The sequence below is a fragment of the Zosterops lateralis genome (assembly GCF_965231275.1).
Source record: "Zosterops lateralis genome assembly, chromosome: 7".
Classification (NCBI taxonomy): domain Eukaryota; kingdom Metazoa; phylum Chordata; class Aves; order Passeriformes; family Zosteropidae; genus Zosterops; species Zosterops lateralis.
In genome coordinates this window covers 10453117-10471796 of record NC_139767.1, presented here as the reverse complement: position 1 = coordinate 10471796, position 18680 = coordinate 10453117, and the positions used below count along the sequence as shown (strand labels likewise).

Genomic DNA, 18680 nt, shown 5'->3' with positions numbered 1-18680 from the left:
ATTTTGTAGAGGAAATGTAATTAGCAACACCAGTCTCATGTTTTTGCCTGTCCCAGTCACCACGGCCAATATACACATGCAGAGTGACTGTACAAAGGAGCCACACCATGGATGGTCCTAGAGCAGACAGCAACGAGCTAAATACATTTTACTACCTCCAGAAAGCATCCTCCTACCTGCAGTACAAACTCCAAGTTATCTATCAAAATCAGGTAACCTGGTCTATACAAGGCAAGTTACAGCTAAGTGTATAGACAGTAACTAAAGCTACTTCACTCTGACAACATCTCATGCAATTACCCTGCTGACAGTTAAATACAATGATAAACATGAGACAAGAAGCTGCTGAAGAACACAGCTGTTAAAGTACTTAAGCTTAGTCTCTCAATTTTCTCATTGTTTATATTCCCTTTACATCCAGGTGATAGCAGTTGCTTGAGGTGTGCTTGATTCATATAAAGAAAAACAGAATTTAAGGCATGTTTAATATATTATGAAAAAACACTCAGTAAAAATATGTGGACTCCCTTCTTTCCATGTAAATATAATGTAGAAAACAAAGTGTAAATTACTGTAACTAGCTGAGCTAACCCATTCTGACCTGCTGAAAGAAATAAAGAGGGCTCCTGTCAACCTCAGAGAAACAAGCTAACTTCTTAAACAGCAAAGCAAAATTCATTCAGGAACACTGCTACTGCTTTTAGACCCTGCATTCATGTACACTTAGCATTATTTCTCTTATATGCATCTCTAAAACATTTAATTCTATCCTTCTAGACAAAACACACTTAAGCAGCACTCATGGAAAGTTATTGTCAGTTATTGCAAATCTGCAAACACAACTTGAAATAGACACCTGATAGGGAACCAGAAGCATGAATCCAAGTATTTCTGTCAATATGGTTAAGGTAACTGAAGAGAAACAAATGTATGTTGAAAACATAATTAACTCTTGCAAAGAATCAGGTTTGATATTTCAGGTACTTAGCATGTTTTGACTAGGAATACAAGCAGAGACTGTGCCAGTGTGTTATGTAGTGTAACATGAACAGCTGAGGTATAATCTGTAAGCAGTTGCCATAAATGTGCACAGGTATTCTTTAGAGAGGTTGTGGACAGGAGAACAGCAAGTCTGCCTTAAGAGGACAGCACCTGTCCCCTGCTGCACACAAACCTCCACTGCTGACAAAAAAAAAAGGTCCAGAAAGTGTGTTATATATATATCAAGAATATATATATGTTCAATACCATAGTGAAATTGTCCTTTTGGTTAATAGTATAGAGGCTGTTAGTATTTGGATATACACATACAGCAATATGCACATCCAGAAGTAAATCTTCAAAGCCATTTTAAAAAAATAAAAGGTAAATTAGGAATAAGCTACATTGCAAGAAGCTTCCTGCAGAATTATATATTTAAGGTGATAATCTTTGAACTAAGATTTAATATAGCTACTGCATTACAAAATGGTTTGCTGTGAAATCATCTCACTTTTTCCCACCCAATCAGACACATCTTCAGGATTGAGATTCAATGATTGTTTAGCAGCATTTTTAGAGAACTGTAAATTCTTTTATTAACAGGCATTATAAACAGATACTACTACTTTTATTTAAAAACCATGAGTGCCACATTGATGAATATACAGCTCATGAATAACTTAGAAGTATTTCCCATATTAAAAGGCAATGCACACAGCATACAAAAAGTATACTAAACAAAGCTATGGGGATACGTGATTGAAGTGTCTAAAGTGATATATACAGTACATAATTAATGTTTTGTTTATATTCAGTACAGGAGTCTGTACTGCTCTTCCCATTATGCCTCACTCTCCCCTGACACTGAATTTTGCACTTCTTCTTCCAAAATTGGTACAATCAGGTTATCCTTGGACATCAGATTATACTTCATCACAAACTTAGTGAACCGGTGACACAAGAAAGTTTCATTCTGGAGGTGAAAAAAGGGGAAAAACAGTATGTACAGAAGGATTATTGCAAACCATTATGAGGAACATGCTGAACAAAAAGCCTGCCTCTATGTAATTGTCTCATTAGATTTACAGGTCTTAGTCATGCTTAAACAGTAAATTTATATTGCTTCTTTTATATCTTTACTGGTTACTTATAGTTACTACAAATACTAAGAAACCTACTGAAATTGAGGCTTCTGTCACAGCTCAATTTAACAGCACTTAGACAAGAATATATTAAAATATTTAAAAGTATGGTTCTGAAATTCCTCCTACCTGCACTATCTCCCAACACAACAAGGCACAATCGTTTGATAGCTGTTCCAGAAACCTTAAGTGGGATTTGGCAAAGGTTTCCTTTTATATTTAGCTGTACCTCTTATCTCCTTTCTATCTATTAATTTCTACTTTCCCATTTAAAAAAAAAATGTTACTGGTGGTGCAGTAACCCAATTGCCCTCAATTACTCTGATCCTTTACAGTTACACAATTATAATTCCTTAACTGCTCTGCAACATACACAAACAGGAAATACAGATATGTAAACAGTACTAACTGCACTCAGTGCTTGAATACATTCAGGATTCTTAAATACAAGATGAATTTGAGTTGTCTGTGAAAATCCCTCAAATACTGGCCTTTTATTTAAATGAAGGGCAACCATAACTGAGTACACTAATCACATAAATGAATCTTTATGTGTATATGTAAGTATAACAACCTTTCTGTTCTTGTAAAACTAGAATCTACTGTTATCAATCCTTCACTTGAATACAGATCTTCAAATACGACTAAAATATTTTATACAACTTCAACACAGCTGTCACTTCAGTTACTTCACTTTCAAGACATAATTTCAAACTACTTACTTCGTATTCATCAAATATCTGCCGGTGATGAAAATACGCGTGTGAAAATATTCTGTAAATCCTTCGGCACACTGATCCTAATTTGGCTACAGAGGATTCCTTAATGCTAACCCTGTAAGCAACAGGAGAAAGGTTACACAACTGCTCTAATGAAATGACTACTGAGACACGTGTTGACATAAATTTTGATTGTTAAAACTATTTTGTATAATTGCATATGAAATTTGGACTTGTTAGTGTAAGCTCCACATTTACAAATTGTATTCTGACTACAAAAAAGTTTTGCCTGTAAGTAATCATCATCAACTATTCTGGTAAAGGCTGGATTTCTGGTTTCTACAGTTTCTGGGCAAAGAAAAAAAAAAGACTTCCAGTTCCACCTCCTTATCTGTACTGAATTCCTAGAGAAGCACAATTTTGCCTTCTGCAGGGAGTTTCCTCTGATGTGACCTGCCCATTCAGTAGCCTGTCTCTGCCTTCTGTGATTGCCATGTCCCACAGTAGGTTGGTTGTTGGCTTCTGGAGGGTTTTGGTGCTGTCCTGTTGAAGGCCTTTGAGGTGCATCATCTGTCCAAAGGCCATGCTCTTGTTTAGGTGGGCACTACTGCAAGGGAAGCCCCAGACCACTAACAGATAATCACTAAAACAGCTTTTACCTAAGAAGCATCCCTTAGCTCCAGTAAATGGCAAACCATTTGACTAAACCAGAATTCTTCCTTGGCTTAGAAGTGGCAATAGGCCTCCCAACTCCTAAGAGCTGCAGGATTTTTGATAGTTCCAACAGTAGCCATGAAAAATGCATTACTCCTCTCCCTGGGCTTTGTCACTGCCTTAAGTTGCAACCTCCTCCCTCATTCTCTCCCTCTTCCCAAGAGAAAATGTTTTTACCTGCTGGGGAAATATTTATTGCTATTCAGAAGACATGCAGCTCCATCAAGTGTGTGCCTGGTGTAGTCTATAGCAGGACACTACAGAAACAGACAGTGAGTGAGCAAATGCATGACATTGTCAGAACTTGTTCAAAAAGAAGCATTTTATTCTATTTCCTGATGCTTTGAACTTCACTGGTCCTTTCTATTCCCAGGAGTTTCACGTAGCTTGTCTAAAGGTGTAACTACACTTTCTCCTTAAGTGAGTAATTTCTTTTCTCTGCTTCAAAACCCATATAAATTATTTCAAGGAAAAAAAGTTACTATGGCAATGCCATTATGCACGTGAGTAGTGAATTTTATGCCTCTCCTTGAGCAAAGCTGTATAATAAAAATACATGCTAGGAGTACACTGAAAGAAAAGATGATTGTTGCCTCACAGCTCATTTGTTTCCCACACAGTCAAGTTGCCAGACTTGCTCTTCTACAGGCTCTGAAACCAAACCTGCACCTAAATCTATCAGTGCTTTTTGCTTTGGCAAAGAAAACTGAAGTCTTATGTGTAACTAAGCCTGTAACAAGCCATCCCTGGCTCTGCAATCAAGTACACCTAAAGGAAGAAAGTGAAGATGAAGTGAGCCAGACTGAGAGAAGGAACGTCTGTCCATTGTCCATTCACCAATTTCAGGAAAAAGATCTGTCAGTTGTACATTTCTGTCAGCAGTTCAAGGTTCCATCACCCCCTATCTGACCATGAGTTGGTAGCTACTGCCATGGAAAACAGGAGATGAATGCTGCATGCTCAGAGATAAAAAGAAACCTGAAGTTCTCCAGTCTAGGTGAGGACATGCCAAGATGCTGAGTAAGGATAAGGGTTAAAGGAGGGAGTGGGAAGTTGGCCAAATCAAAACATCTCAGGAAAGTAAAAGCAGAACAACAAATGTTATAGGACAGAAAAGACAAAAAGAACCAATACTTTATTTTAGAAGGTGAAATACAAAGATAAATATGACAAACTGCATAACCAAAAGCAACAAAGACTTTCTGAAGGCAAAAAAAAAAAAAAAAAGATGTATCAAGTGATTCAACAGAAGATCTGAACAAAGTTTAACTGGACATGGAGGAAGACAAGCTTAATGCCATGCTGGTAAACCCACTTGACTGGAAACACTTTTATGACTCCACCACTATTTTGCAGTAACTGTCCTAAGAATGAGCACATGGAGGCACATTTGGAGGGTCAGGCTTACACTGATCAAGGCCAGCCTTTGAAGATGAGAGCCTGTTCTCAGCATGGACTCTTCTATCAGTTAAACAAAGAGCTGTTTTCCATTGAGCTTCAGGCAGGCTCAACACCAACCCAGAGAGAAAAGGGGAATGTGCAAAGCTGCTAATACTGGGGTAAAAAAGCAGTTCCTTTTATCTCATCCTGTTCCTCTGTAAAACACTACAGAATGGCAAAAAAGAGTAACTCAAGTGATATTCTTAACCTACATAAGCTCTCAATTTGACTAAGAAGCCACCTCTAACAGGCTCCCTATGAACATATGAACTGTGAAAGAAAATCCCTACATCACTGGAGTCAGTTTTCCAAAATGCATCCATACCTCTTTGGGAGTTTTATGAGCTGCACAAAGAAAAATCCACTGTTCAGTTGCTGTCATCTGAGTACATGTGTCAGGGTGACATTCACTCTGTTAAAACAATTGTTCAGTTAAGAAAAAAAACCCAGCAGCAAAAAGAAGCTGATCTTTTTAAATCACTTCCTTGCCCTGTCCACCCCCCAAAAGAGTCTTTTGCCTTAAGCCCTTAAAGTCTTACAAAACCTCCAATCACTGCTTAGCCCTGTGTGTATATATTTAGAAGAAAGCTCTGCAATCTACACAAAACAAAAAAGTCTCCTCCCTGACAAAATATAAGTCTCAAGAAAAGAATTACCTGAAGCTTGACAGCTAGTCCATTGAGCTCAAGGCAGAATTGTCTAAAAGAAATTCAACACAGCAGCATCAAAATCAGCTATTTGTTTCCTCACGGCAAGTATCTCATAAAAAACAGGTTAGACATTCTGATCTTCATACCAGCAGATTTTTTTTTTTACTCAGCTAAACAATTACATTTTAATTCTTCACTGACAGCAGAGGCTGAGTTTAAACATATCATTTAGGGGAACTGTTTAAGATACCAACTTTGCTATGAAAATGCTATTTCACAAATAAAGGTTTAAAAAAATAGAACACTTCAAGAAAATTAATTTAGACTGTAGGTGTTAAAGTCATATAGCTGGATTTTTTCATCCTTCTAAGATGTATTTCCAGTCAATTGAGGGCTAAAGTCCCATCTCAGGTCATTAACAGAGTGGGACCTCTGGAATACTGCTTTCCCTGGAATGTATCTGAAAGTGTATTCTTGAACCTTACAGAACTCAGCCTTCCACGCTACAAGAAAATCTGAATAAATTTTTCAAAACTCTTAAGTCATAGTGGCAAGTCACTTTTATGAATCTAAAGAATTTTTGAAAGGACAGGGGGAATTCTTAAAATATGACTTTACAACTGTATGTAGATACTTTTTCCTTTCTTGAAGATTCTCTGTTGTCTATTGGAACTATTGCAGACCAGAGGACAGAAAAAGAAAAGAAAATGTGGGAAAAAAAACAAGGTGTCTGAATCTAGAAGGAGCTTTAGAACTGTTCTCATTCCAGAGTATACTCAATAAAGTGAGAAAAGATGCTTAGAAGAAAAATAAAAAATAAAAATCAGACAAAAGGATTACTGCATATGTATTAATAACTGCACTACAACTGAAAAATACTTAAAAGGCACAACCTTCCAAGGCTGAATGTATTTATTGTGCTGCAATTAAAAAAAAAAAAATCAGAGGTGGACAAAAAAGGGTTTGTTTCCTTACAAGCACAAAAAGATTTGTAAGACACAGGTACTCTTGCTGTGCCCACCTATTTGCCTGCAAGTTTCAGAAAAAGCACTGGGAGCATCTGGAAATCACATTACACATTGAAGATAAAGATGTGAAGAAGTGGAGATGAAGAACTGACAATACTGTAAGAAAGTGCTGTGGAAATTCATGACTATATCTTCATATTCAAGACGTGAGGTATGAATAATTTCTTTAAAATAAAATTAAGATCAGAGCACATTATCAATCTTGAAAAGTAACAGAGAATTCAGAAAATAATACCAGTATTTAACAGAGGAAAAATCAAGCTTCATTTAAGTTAGTTTTGATGTGTCACAGTCACACAGATTTGCTACCAGCATCAATGAACAAAACTTAGAACCAAGACAGAATGTTGACAGAAGATGGATTTTTACCTTAAATGTTCATACTTCCATACACCTTCATCCTGGCCTTCAGGAGGTTCAAGGATCTTATCAATGTTGGAACAGTCTGCCCTTATGTTTTGTTGAATATACTGGGGGGCAGAGTAGAAATAAAACTAGATCTTGTTGTAATTACAATATAACAGTGTATTCAGGACATTACACCTTAGAACAGTTGAGTTTTTACTTAAAGGATTGACAGACTAAAAACTTCAAAAGTAGATGGGCAGGGTAAGGAAACTGGTATTAGAAATGCCAGATGTGAAAAATGTCTTTTTCCAATTCCAAAATTAAATGAATAGAGAAACCCCCATCATTTTCTTAAATCTGATTTGTTTAAACCAGACATGGGAATTTAAGTTAATTTCTGCAAACAAAATTAACCATTAATTTGTTAATATACATAGGTGCTTAGGAAATTCACTGCTGTGCAGCACCACCCTAAGCAGATAAATACCAAGGCCTGTTCCATTTTATATACCAGAACACAAAACCTGGGAAACTGCACTCATTAACAACATTTCATGTAAGTAGGAATACCTGCTGGACAGCTAATGTACTATCCATTTCTTCAAAGGATTCATCAGGCCAGTTGTAGAAATCCTGTTTTGAGAAAAGAAAGTATAAAGCAATGTAACAAAACCCGACGGGGAGGAAGAAAAGCACACAGCCTACAATAAGCATGAAGGAAAATAGAAGGAGTTGATACAATTCCAGGAAGCTGCATCTGAACAGAAGCAGCACACACTCCTAGCAGGAAGAGAGTGAGACAGGATTTACACTCCCAGCACTGCAACAGCAGCAAACCTTGAAATGAAAAGCTCTGCGTGACTCGGCAGGTGAACACCCCGCTGCCCCACACCCAGAGCCTGTGTTTTCATGTTAAATACAGCACACAGCACCCACTGCAGGTGTGAGAACAGGTAGCAGTGGGGAGGAAGAGATCTGCAGAGAGCAGCAGCATCCACTGGTTATGAAACTAAAACTCCCAGTGGTGACACAGCAAGAAAAACGTCTCTGAACTGAGATCACGCAGCGCTGTGCTGGCCTAACCTGGTACCACAGTCCCACCTTGCCCTTGGGAAGGTCAGTATGCCTTAATTAATTTACCTGGATGCTTATCAGCCTTGTTAATGATAAAGCCTTCCTGAAGTGTCACCTCAGATCCAGCTGCACCTGTGTTCTGCAGCAATCCACATGTGCTGCACCCACCATCATCCCTACCACAGAAATTTTCTTACTGTGCATTCTTCACATCTAAAATCTGGTGCTGTCCCTCATCTCATGCAGAGATGCTGCACATCAGCTCGCTGCTGTCATCCCAGTAGGAGCAATGACTCAATGAAAATGTCCCAACTGCAAAGCTCAGCAATCTGTTCCTGAGAGAGTAAGTCAGCTCTGAAAAAAACACCTCAAGTGCACATCCACTGCTGAAATACCATTACCTAATTGTCTTTGCAAACTGAATAGCTATACCAGTGTAATCCCAAATAAAACGTTAAATACAGCCACACACAAAGAAAAATCATGTCTATGGAGACAAATTATCATCACTATATACAGAACTCTTCGATGTACATGAACTTCAAAATATTTGACCAAACCCAGGTCTATGTCCAGCTGTTATGTGGAATCTCCCAAATTTACTAAACACACACAACATACTGTCTCCTTCACAGGTTAAACAAGTATAGAATGACCTGATTACAGGATTGTGTAATAATGTTACCTCTATGCTATGACAAAGAGCAGGAGACACGTGTCATACCCTGCTCCTTTCCCACCATTGAGTTCTCCTCACAAAAGCAGAGGGGACAGTCTCACATAAAGGTCTGACAGATCACCTCTCTGAAATAATCTAAAACATACAGTGTTTGAGGTGTGCCTTTTCCAATTGACCGTGAAACCTCAGAAACAAATGAATTTAATTGTGATTAAGGGCAGCGCTGTGACACCAGCATTTTCCTGTGCGCAGTTATGTAAGGGAAGGATGGGTTCCCCCTGGGCTGGGCAGGCAGGCAGGTACGCTGGCTCTGGCGGTGCCGGGCTCCAGCCGGAGCCATGTGCAGGGTGACGAGCCCGCTCCCGGGGCGTGCTCTCGGTGTTTGCACAGCGGTGACACAGCCGTGCCTGCCGGCCCCGGGAGCCGCCCTGCCCGCGCCCACCGGCGCTCCCGCCCGCCTGTCACAGGTGTCCGGCCCGGCCGGGCCCCGCTGCGGGACGGCCCCTCCTCGGCCAGCCGGGCCCGCGCCGCCTCCGCTCCCGAGCCTGGAAACCCCGGCGCTCCCCCCGCCCCGGGGCCGCTCCCCCGCGTCTTTTCCGCCGGGCCCGCGGGGAAGGAGCCGCCGCCGCCGCCGGCCCGCTCCCCCGCGGCCGCGGGACAAAGCGATCCCGCACGCATCGGGGCCGCCCGCCCCAGCCCCGGTAGGCCCGGCGCGGCCCTCGGCACCGCCCCGCCCCGCCGGCCGCTGGGCCCCGCCGGCGGCACTGAGCGTGCCCGCCCGCCCGGCGGCCGCGGGGGCAGCGGCGGCGGCGGCGGCGACTCACCTGGGCCTTGGTGCCCGGGCGGTTCCGCCGGAGCACGGCCGTGCCCTCCGCCATGACCATAGCGACCGCGGGGCCCGGATGTGCCCGGGGCGGGGCTGCGGGACTGCGGGGCGGGGCCGCGGAGGGAGGGGGGCACGGCCGGAACAGCCCCGCGCGGCGGGGGCGGGAACAGCTTCTCGCGAGAGCAGGCGGGAGGCGGCGCGCGGGCGGCCGTGAGGGGAGGCGGGGCCGCCCCATTCCCGTTCCCGTTCCCGTTCCCGTTCCCTGCCCCTTCCCGGCCGCGGGGCAGCGCCCACGAGCCGCTCTCCGCGCCGCTCTGGAGGCCATGGACGCTTCCCTGTGGGGCAGTGCCCCGTGGGCACCGGCGGGTCCCTCTGCCAAGAGCAGAGTTTGTGTTCCTGAGGGACAACACTGACACCCCACACACACACACAGAGCCGGGGGTGACCCGCTCTGTGAGGCGAAGCCTCGCACGGGGAGGGGCGGGCTGAGTGGTGGCTGAGGAAATCCACCCTCCGCATTTCACCCTGTTTCATCAGCAGCCCCTCGCCAGCCCCTGGCCGTGCGGGCGGTCACTCAGGGTTAGTCCTCACTCGTCCCTGGTGTTCTGTACAATACAAACCGTAAGGGTGTGGGGTTAAAAACATGTTCAGAGTTTTATATTCAAGGCTTATAGTTGTTAACTCCAAAAATAATGAGTAAAAAATCCACGCCAGCAGCGGTTGTTTGGAGCAAAGCAATTTTAGAGTGTGTAGGAAGCCTCTGTAGGTCCCCCAAGGCAGGACTTGGTATGCAGAGGGCACAGGCCGCTGTGCCCAGGCAAACACAGTGAGCTAAGCTTTCAAGGTTTGCTGAGTCGGCTGTTGACTCTATTGGGGAGGAAAACAGAAAAAAAAGACACTGTTACCTCATAGCTGGCTGATAAATAAGTCTCCCTTACAAGCAAGTAAAGTAAAAGATTTTGGAAGACCAGAGTGACTCATACTATTTCTGTAGGATAAGTGAGAAGAAAATTATTTGAAAGCTGTTCTATTTCTTGAAAGTACGTGGTAGAAATGAGTACAGAGTAAGGAGGGGTGAACTGCTCCTGTCTGTGTGCGAGAAGGATGGAGCAGCGAGGCCCCGATGAGACACGTCCCTCACACAGCGGAGGGATAAATGGCACAGGGGTGCGGTGTCTCCTGAGGAGCGGGAAAGCTGCTGCTGTCCCACCACGCCGCGTTCCAGGGTCAGGGCTAGCTGCATTTCCCCCTTCACTCAATTATCCGGCTGTAAATGACGCGTTAAAACCCCTTCCTTCCACCCGGTGAGAGTTACAGTTTGTGAAACATTTCTAGATCGCAAACACTGAAAAACCTCTAGTTAGGCTTTCCCGTCAGGACGAGAGGCGCCCTTTGGCTGCTGCCCTTGCTCGGGCGGGGCCGTGAGCGGGGGGCAGAGATGGGTGAGGGGGTCAGCGCCGCCCCGCTCACCTGCGGCTCTGGGGCCGGCACCTCTGGGGCGGCTCCTCTCTCTCTCTCTCTCTCTCTCGTTACACTGTAACGCGGGGCTTGGCATTCCTGCCTTCGGGCGCCCGGGCTCGGTTTGCAGTGGTTACTTTTTTACTCCCGGCCAGCGTTCCTGCCCCAGGGATGTCAGCTATCCGGGTCGTGTGGCGAAACTGAGTTTGTGTAAGAGGCCATCAAAAGGTTTAAAATGCTGTGAGAAATTGGTGTATTGGAATGAGGAGTAGAAATGTCCTATTACCTCTTTGGACCAGCTGTGTTCCAACATTAATTTTTTTTTAATGAGATTAATATTTTTATTAGCCAGTTTCAAAACACAAGGAGTTCTAGCTGCTTAAGTCTTTCAAAATTCATCAGCTTGTTTGTGTGTTGTTTTTTTGGGTTTTTTTCTTTTTTTCTTTTTCAATCACCATGTTCAAGGTTTAACTTCAAAGGGCAGAAAAGCTGGGGACTTGACATTTCCATTTGTCCCTGACTTTCATTTCATGGCCATCTTGCTTTTAATATGGAAACAAATCTGACTGTGAAGAAATAGCTCTCAGAGAAAAATCTGTCTCTGTTAGTTCAGTCTAAAGGTGGTTTGTGGGTTTGCAGATAAAAAGGAAGGAAATCTGCCTCGTTTATTAAGATCTCAAATTCTGTAGGGTATCTTGTGTTGCGCCTTGATAATTAACCCTGTATTCCTGGAAGACACTTATCATTTTTATTTCATTAAATTTCAAGCCGTTTTTGAACAAAATCTGAACAACACTAATTCCAGTTTTTCAGCTCATTATTTTATGGCCTTCAATAATGAAAATTTGAATACTTGGCCAAAATTTTATCAACCATTCCTGCGCTGTTAGGGACCTGTCTCTTATTTCTTCTCTATTGGCATATAAATGTTCCATCCTTTTCTTACTGTGGCAGGATAATATAACTAGGGTGAGAAAAGCTTTCTGAAAACACTACAGCTGCTGCTAACTAAGAAAAGTAAGTCACAAAGGATGGAGCCCACTTGGTTTCCTTGTGATTCAGACAGACTGAAGAAAGACTGAAGATTGTATCCCACGAAAAAAGCAGGTGGGGCAACATGCAGCATTTACACCAAAAGTGAAGTTTTGAAACCATCTAGAAAACAGTGGAAAGAAGGGAGAACAGAGCAAAGAAAGAGGGTTGTGATTGATTGTCCTTCCCTGGAGAACCCGGGGGATATAGGATTTGGCACACAGTCCTGGCCTGAGAGGCAGGAACAGCAGATGGATCACCTTGGCTGTGTGGCAGTTGCCTTGTCCTTGCTTGCAGCGAGAGCCTTGTGGAGCAAGGATGGAATGTTCCTGTCAATCCAGCAGATGTTCCAGCATGTCCTCCATTTGATTAGCCTAGGAATGCTGTCTTCCCCCCACATCCATAAATTACTTATTCCCATGAAGTGGGACTTCTCTTTTTAATCACTTATCTAAACTGTACTAGATACAGCCATGCTAAATATTTCAATAAACAGGGATTGTATCAAGGTGCTGCAAACCTGCTGTGCTGAGGGTGGAGCTGGGGGCAGCCAGGTTGTGTGGTGAGGGCCCAGAGTGATCCTATGCCTTTTTGAGACATTATGGAAAGAGATGTTGAAGTTTTAGGCCTAAACATTTCTCTGTTGGCAGTTAATTCCTACTGCATCTTGAGATTGGGGTATAGTGTCTCTAAGCAGTTTGTAAATATTTAAAATACCTTTCCCTCTGGTGTGTGACTGCAGCAGACTGCCTGCCTTATCCTGGGAGATAAAGGCAGCTGGCTGCAGTGGAGGATAATGCTTTCCAGGAGTTTGTGTTTCATTGCACAATCAGTTGTCTTGCAAGGTCCTTGGGGTGTGATAATCTTAAGTTTCAGCTTAAAAGTGCAGTGCTGTAGCTACTAAAGCAAAACTGCAAGAGGGCGGATTTCAAGTAGGCCTTTTATACTAAAACCTGTATTTTTATTAATTTATCATCTTCCCTGTCTGTCCACAGTTCAAATCTGAGTGTCTGTCCTCAGTGCAAATCTGAGCCCCCGGAGCAGTGCCTGGTTTGTCTTCAGCTCCAGAGCAAGCAGAGTAAGCAGCCAAGAGCAACCACTCCACAGCTAAGGGGAGCAAAACACATTGCAGCCAAGCCTGGCAAAGGCAGCTCCTGTTGGAATGGCTGGGTGGTCAATGGCATCCAGGGAAAAACGTGGCTCCAGCTCATCTCTGCGCTGTGCAGACGGGAGGGACTTTCTGCAGCCAGAAAATACATTGTGCTTCAAACTGTGTCAGAGCTAGAGTCCCACACTGCAGTCACTGAATAGAGTTCTCAGCAGTATTTTGTTACAGTTCTTTACTGTTACCTGTGGAATAAGGTTTATAATGTATCCAGCAGTGCTGGTTCTTATCAGCCCCCATGGAATGGGAAAGAAGTCCGGTTTAACTGCAGCCAATGAGGTTTCAGCAGCAATAAGTCACGTACTGACTGACTGCACTAAGACCGGCCCAAAAGCACCTTGAGGCACTGTCTGTCCTTAGGCTGTACTACATCCCTCTGTGCACCCCAGCTCTGAAAGCCTCCACAGGAACAGGGCACATTTGGGTGCTCCTGCCTGTATAATCCTGAATCCTTTCCTAGGCAAGTGAAGGTGGCCAGAAATATGCAAATGTAATTGCTTCAGCATTACCTAAGTCACTGTCTCGCTATTCAAGAATGGTGTGTTAAGGATAAAGGAAATATAATTTGTCAAAGCGTATTTCCTGAGTTGAGGGAAAGCCCAAGATCTGGGTGTGATTCTGTGGTAATCAGTAAAGAAACTTCATTTAAGATCACCATCAGCCCCACTTCTGTGTGATTAACTGCTGGGGGGAGAGGTTTTTTTTCTATTGGCAAAATTCACTGAGTGATAAGCGAGAATAACCGTTAACTCTTATCTGCTTTATCTGGGAACTGGCTGATTTTGTTCCAGCAGACATGACTCATGCCAAGCTCCTTCCAGCTGCTGGGGAACAGGCTGTTTGTGGCAGGGTGCTTTGTGTGCCTTAACCTTGCAGCCTTTCAGGGTCTTCAGAGAGAAGTCAAAAGAACCCACGCTAATCTCAGCAGTCCAATGTGCAAGGGAGCTGGATAAAAGTCCTCAGCAAGATTGCATCTGTCTGGTAACCATTTTAAGGTCATTTTGTACAAACTCGGGGAAAATAATATATTACTACCATTGAATGTTTCAGAGAGCTCATTACACAGTTGAGACTCAGTTTCACTGAGCAACAGCAGAAACTGAGACAGAAGCAGAACGGTTTTATAAGTTTATTGTAAAGACCTTTACAAGCTCGGTACAGAGATAGGGATATAAAATGATGTTGTTTGGAATAATTAAGGCCGGTTGGTGGTCATCCAAATTTCACTGTTCAGTGGAACTCAAGCAAGAGCAACCGATTTCTGACTGTACATATTTTTATTTGTGTTCCATCGTTACAGTGAGATCATGAGTTATTTCAAAGACTCAATGCCTGTTTATTATAAAATAAAGGACATTATTTACATGATGAAAGAAAATTTTCAGCATTTTAGTGGAATGGATGACTGATACTGCAACAGGTTTAGTCCAGATATTTCCCAAGAATGTCACCATCTCTAAACAAGTAGTAGTCCTGCAAAGAAAAGAAACGTTAGCTTGTGTCATGTAAATATTTTTCTTGTTTTGCAAATACTGGCTTGTTCTGAGTCAGCATTATTGCAGTCACTAAATCAAAAGCAAGATAACCAAGAAGTCAATATGTAGAGCTAGTCTTGTAAAAATTCTTTTTGTTCCTAAGATACTCTTTGGAGAGCTATCAAGTTACTATTTTTAGCAGTGGGAAGTGCAGACGTGTTACAAAACAATTCTGCAGGCTTTCCCTGCCAAAAGCAAGGATGTCCCCAGGAATTTCAAAGTCTTTTTTGATTCCCTCTAATACGTGCTTGACACATGGAACATTTTGCCCACCCAGCAAAGGTCAGCTCAGAGGCACCCATGGTTGCTTTCTTTTATGCAGGGACAGAAGTACCAGCAGCAGAGCCACCAGAAGGTGGATCCAGCTGCTCCCTTCCTTGAATGCTGCTAACACTATGAAGTAACCACAGTATTTATCACTGGTGTTTCAGGAACTGTTCTGATTTGCACTCAAAGTTTGGAAACCTACCTTATCTTCTAGTACGATCTTAGTCCCACCATATTCTGGGAGCAAAACCTTTTCACCAACTTTTACACTCATTGGCTGAATCTCGCCATTCTGAAAAAAGAAAAAAAAATCCTTACTTTTCCAGTTAAAAAAGTACCTTCCCATTTCTGTAACTTTGATCAACTCGCCACTGTTGCCATCAAATCACTTGTTTAGAAACACCAGATAAAGTTTAATTAATTTTTTTGTATTATAAATAAAACATTAACACATTAGTCAAATATTGTCACCCTTTCACAATATTAACCTTTAAAAATCAGATCTGACACAAACCAGCCTGGGACATATAGAGGGACTCACGGTAAAGAAAGGCCAAGGCAACGTGCCCAAGTTGAAATTTAACCTGTTTTCCAGTGTTGCTACTGACTGAACCCTGCTCTGGTGGGGAACCAGCCCTTCTGATGTGGAAGCCCCCAGGCACTGGCATTTTTGTGAACTGTCTTCTTTTATTTCCCTATATATATCCAGTGTGCAAAATTAACAAAGTTATTCAACACTTATTTATTTTAATTGCTGACTTTCTTTAGTCCAATAAGCCTAATCTTTATGGGCAATGACATTTTGCACAGGACAGCCAATGCCACATTCTGGGGCTCCACCCTGCTCACAAGTCACAGACATCTGGGCAATAATTTTAACAAAGCAGTCTGTCAGTCCCTCAAGGCTTTGGCTGAGAAGTGATGAAACAAGGAATCACACACAACAGTATACAGATTTAAAATGAACAACACCAACACCTCCCCAAAAAACCCCACCACCAAACAAGAAAACAAACCCCACAAAAACCAAGCAGCAAGCAAAAGAAACCCCACTCCATTCTACAAATGATGAATGCTGGAATTAATTTCAGGATAACTTGAGATTTCTACCTGCTTTTTGAATCTCCACCTGCAATTTCAGCCATCAGAGTCATCCATTTTTGTGAGTACCACCACTGTTGCACTACAACCCTCCCACTCTTATGGCAATATTCCAGCTATCACCACACCATTGCTGGTTCTACACAAATGGAATGCTTCAGGATAATCACCTTTCCTCTGGCTCCAGATCCAACTGCTACTACTGTTGCTTGTAGTACCTTCCCTTGGGATTTTTCTGGTATCATGATTCCTCCTTTGGTTACTGTCTCAGCTGCACATCGCTCAACCAGTACACGATCAAAGAGGGGAAGAAATTTCCTAAATGCCTTTCCTGCCTGTGGAAGTACATTGGAACAAGAGAACCATTACAACAAAAACAGCAATTAAAAGGAGGTTAAAAACCCCAACACATAATGATTTCTCTTTTGAGAGAGATGAATAGTATAAGACAACTGCTAAGCACTTATTTAATAGCAGCAAACAGATACCACCTCTGATTGCATCAGAAACTCCTGAAGGCACAGAGCTGCTGGGCAATCCTGACAGTTCAGCTGTAGGAAGATGAACTGCAGCTGGGGAATAAACCACCATGGATGGAGCAGACTCCTCTGCCTGGAAAGGCCTCCAGGCTTTTAACACCAAACCCTCAGCTGCTATAGCTTGGTGAGCACATGAACTGTACTTCTCCAGTTCACGACCAGCTCTCATGAAGATTAAAGACTCCTTGGGACAGCTGCATTTGCACTTGTGAGGAGGTTTACATTCAAGAAGCACAAGTCTAGCCAGGTGCCCCATCGTCTGTCTTTCTCATGTGCTTTCAAGCATTACCCTTTCACAAAAAAATAGGTGAGAACCTGCAGCCTGAGCCACCCTGTTGTTACTTATACCAACTGCTACAAATAGATTCAGAAAAAAATTAAAAGAAAGTTCAGGTCAAGCCCCTGAAAATAAGAAGGTAGGTCAGGCACCCTTCTAGCTCAACTGCTTTGGTATCTGCTTCTGCTTAACCAGAGTCAAGGGGAGGAGTTTTTGTTAAGTTGTTGGGTTTTTCCCTTCACATTTGGTTTAGGTTTGGGATTTTTTTGCAACTTCTTACTGCTGCCTGTGTGCATTTCAGAACTAGCAGTTTAACCCCCATAGGCCAGATAAATGCAAGCATATGCATTTATCCCAGCACGTGGGGGTCAGGAATAAGGAACTTGCTTTGATTTAGAAGGAAAGATATGGCAGCTTGCCAAGTCACATGGAGACAGTGCTCCACTAGACAGGTACACAGAGCCCACACTCAGAGAAAGAGCTGGAAGGGCCCGGCATCCGTGTGCCCTTTGCTGGCACCCATCGAGATCCACACACCCTTGGGGAGCGGCAGAAACAAAGTCACAGGCGGAGCACGAACAAAAGGCAGCACACGGAAGATGCAGTGTCTGGCTGCTGTCAGCAGCACAGGGATGAGAGATAAGCAAGGGAAAAAGCTGCCAGTTGTGTATGTTTTCATTCTGTGAAGATAACACCGCTAACCCTCTTTTTTAAGAGCCGTTCTAGGTTTACCAGAAATAAAGCTGCCAGACCAATGACTATAAATATTTTACACTAAGTTTTAATTCTTCACATTATTATTATCCTAAGAATCAAGTATCACTGCAAGAAAAGGGCAACTCAGTCAAACTCTCCTTCTCTATAAAAATTTTTACAAAACTTATAGAAGGAGCGCTCCAGAACGTGGCACAGGTTTCTTTCCCATCTCCGCAGAGACCCGGCGTGGCCTGTGCGGCCCTGCCCTGCAGCGCTGCTGCCACGGGGCTGCTCCCGTTCCTGCGGCGGGGAACCCTGAGCTCAGTGTCCGGGCAGCGGGAAGGAGCAGCCCCCTAAACCTCCCGCCCCGCCCCGCAGCCCCCGCGCCTGCCGGGGAAGCCGCTCCTGCCCCACGGGCTGCGTGACCTTGCGGCGCCGCCGGCCCCCGCCTCCGCCCTTCCCCGTCCCTCCCGCACCCCGACGCTGCCCGCGGGCGCGGCACGGACGGAGCACACCGGGCGCGGCGACGCAAGGCGGCTGCCCGGGGGCCCCGGCGGTAATTGAGCCGCGGGGAAGAGCAGGGGCGCCGCCAGGCCCGGCGCGGTGTCTGTCCCCGCGGCACTGGACACGCCGTGAGGGCAGGCCGAGGCGGCGCGGCGGCGGCCCCGGCACTCACCATGCTGCTCCCGCGCCGCCCGCACCGAGTGACCGCCCGCCGCCGCGCACACGTGAGGAAGGTCACGGCGAGCGCATGCGCCACCGGCGCCCCGCCCCGGGGCGGAACAGCCCCCACCCCCTCCCGCCGACACGGGCGCCCTCAGCGCCGCCGTTTTTTTTTTTTTTTTTTTTGACCGCCGCAGCCTCGTCCCGGTCCCGGGAACGGCTGCGCCCCGGCGGCACCGCGGACCCGCCGTACAGCGCCCACGGCGTCCCGGGCCGGGTACCGCACGGAAGTGAGGTCAGCTCACCCCTGACCCGCGGCGAGCATGAGCGTTCCAGAAGGTTCTGG

General features: G+C 44.3%; 1 protein-coding gene across 2 annotated transcripts; it reads right to left on the bottom strand.

The window, feature by feature from the left end:
- Window positions 1–1551: 1551 nt before the first annotated feature.
- Window positions 1552–18461, bottom strand: LOC310911643 (MOB-like protein phocein). 2 transcript variants are annotated; one of them, XM_083865396.1, is made up of 8 exons: window positions 9600–9699; window positions 7593–7655; window positions 7044–7144; window positions 5653–5695; window positions 5322–5408; window positions 3734–3813; window positions 2846–2957; window positions 1552–1954 (listed from the first exon to the last, which is right to left on the bottom strand). In XM_083865396.1, exons 1-8 carry the CDS (start codon window positions 9657–9659, stop codon window positions 1823–1825), a joined length of 678 nt encoding a protein of 225 aa, XP_083721522.1. In that variant the 5' UTR covers window positions 9660–9699; the 3' UTR covers window positions 1552–1822. The 2 variants fall into 2 exon arrangements, with proteins under 2 accessions (XP_083721522.1, XP_083721523.1); XM_083865397.1 differs by lacking the exons at window positions 1552–1954; window positions 2846–2957; window positions 3734–3813; ... (3 more) ...; window positions 7593–7655; window positions 9600–9699 and adding exons at window positions 14372–14729; window positions 15261–15350; window positions 16330–16494; window positions 18348–18461.
- Window positions 18462–18680: the final 219 nt, after the last annotated feature.

Coding starts and splice junctions, on each gene's coding strand:
- LOC310911643 (XM_083865396.1), bottom strand. CDS start 9,659: ATGGTCATGGCGGAGGGCACGGCCGTGCTCCGGCGGAACCGCCCGGGC. Junction 5,696..7,043: donor TGGAAGTATGAACATTTAAG/GTAAAAATCCAT, acceptor AATTTCTTTTAG/ACAATTCTGCCTTGAGCTCA. Junction 1,955..2,845: donor AGATATTTGATGAATACGAA/GTAAGTAGTTTG, acceptor TTTCACCTCCAG/AATGAAACTTTCTTGTGTCA.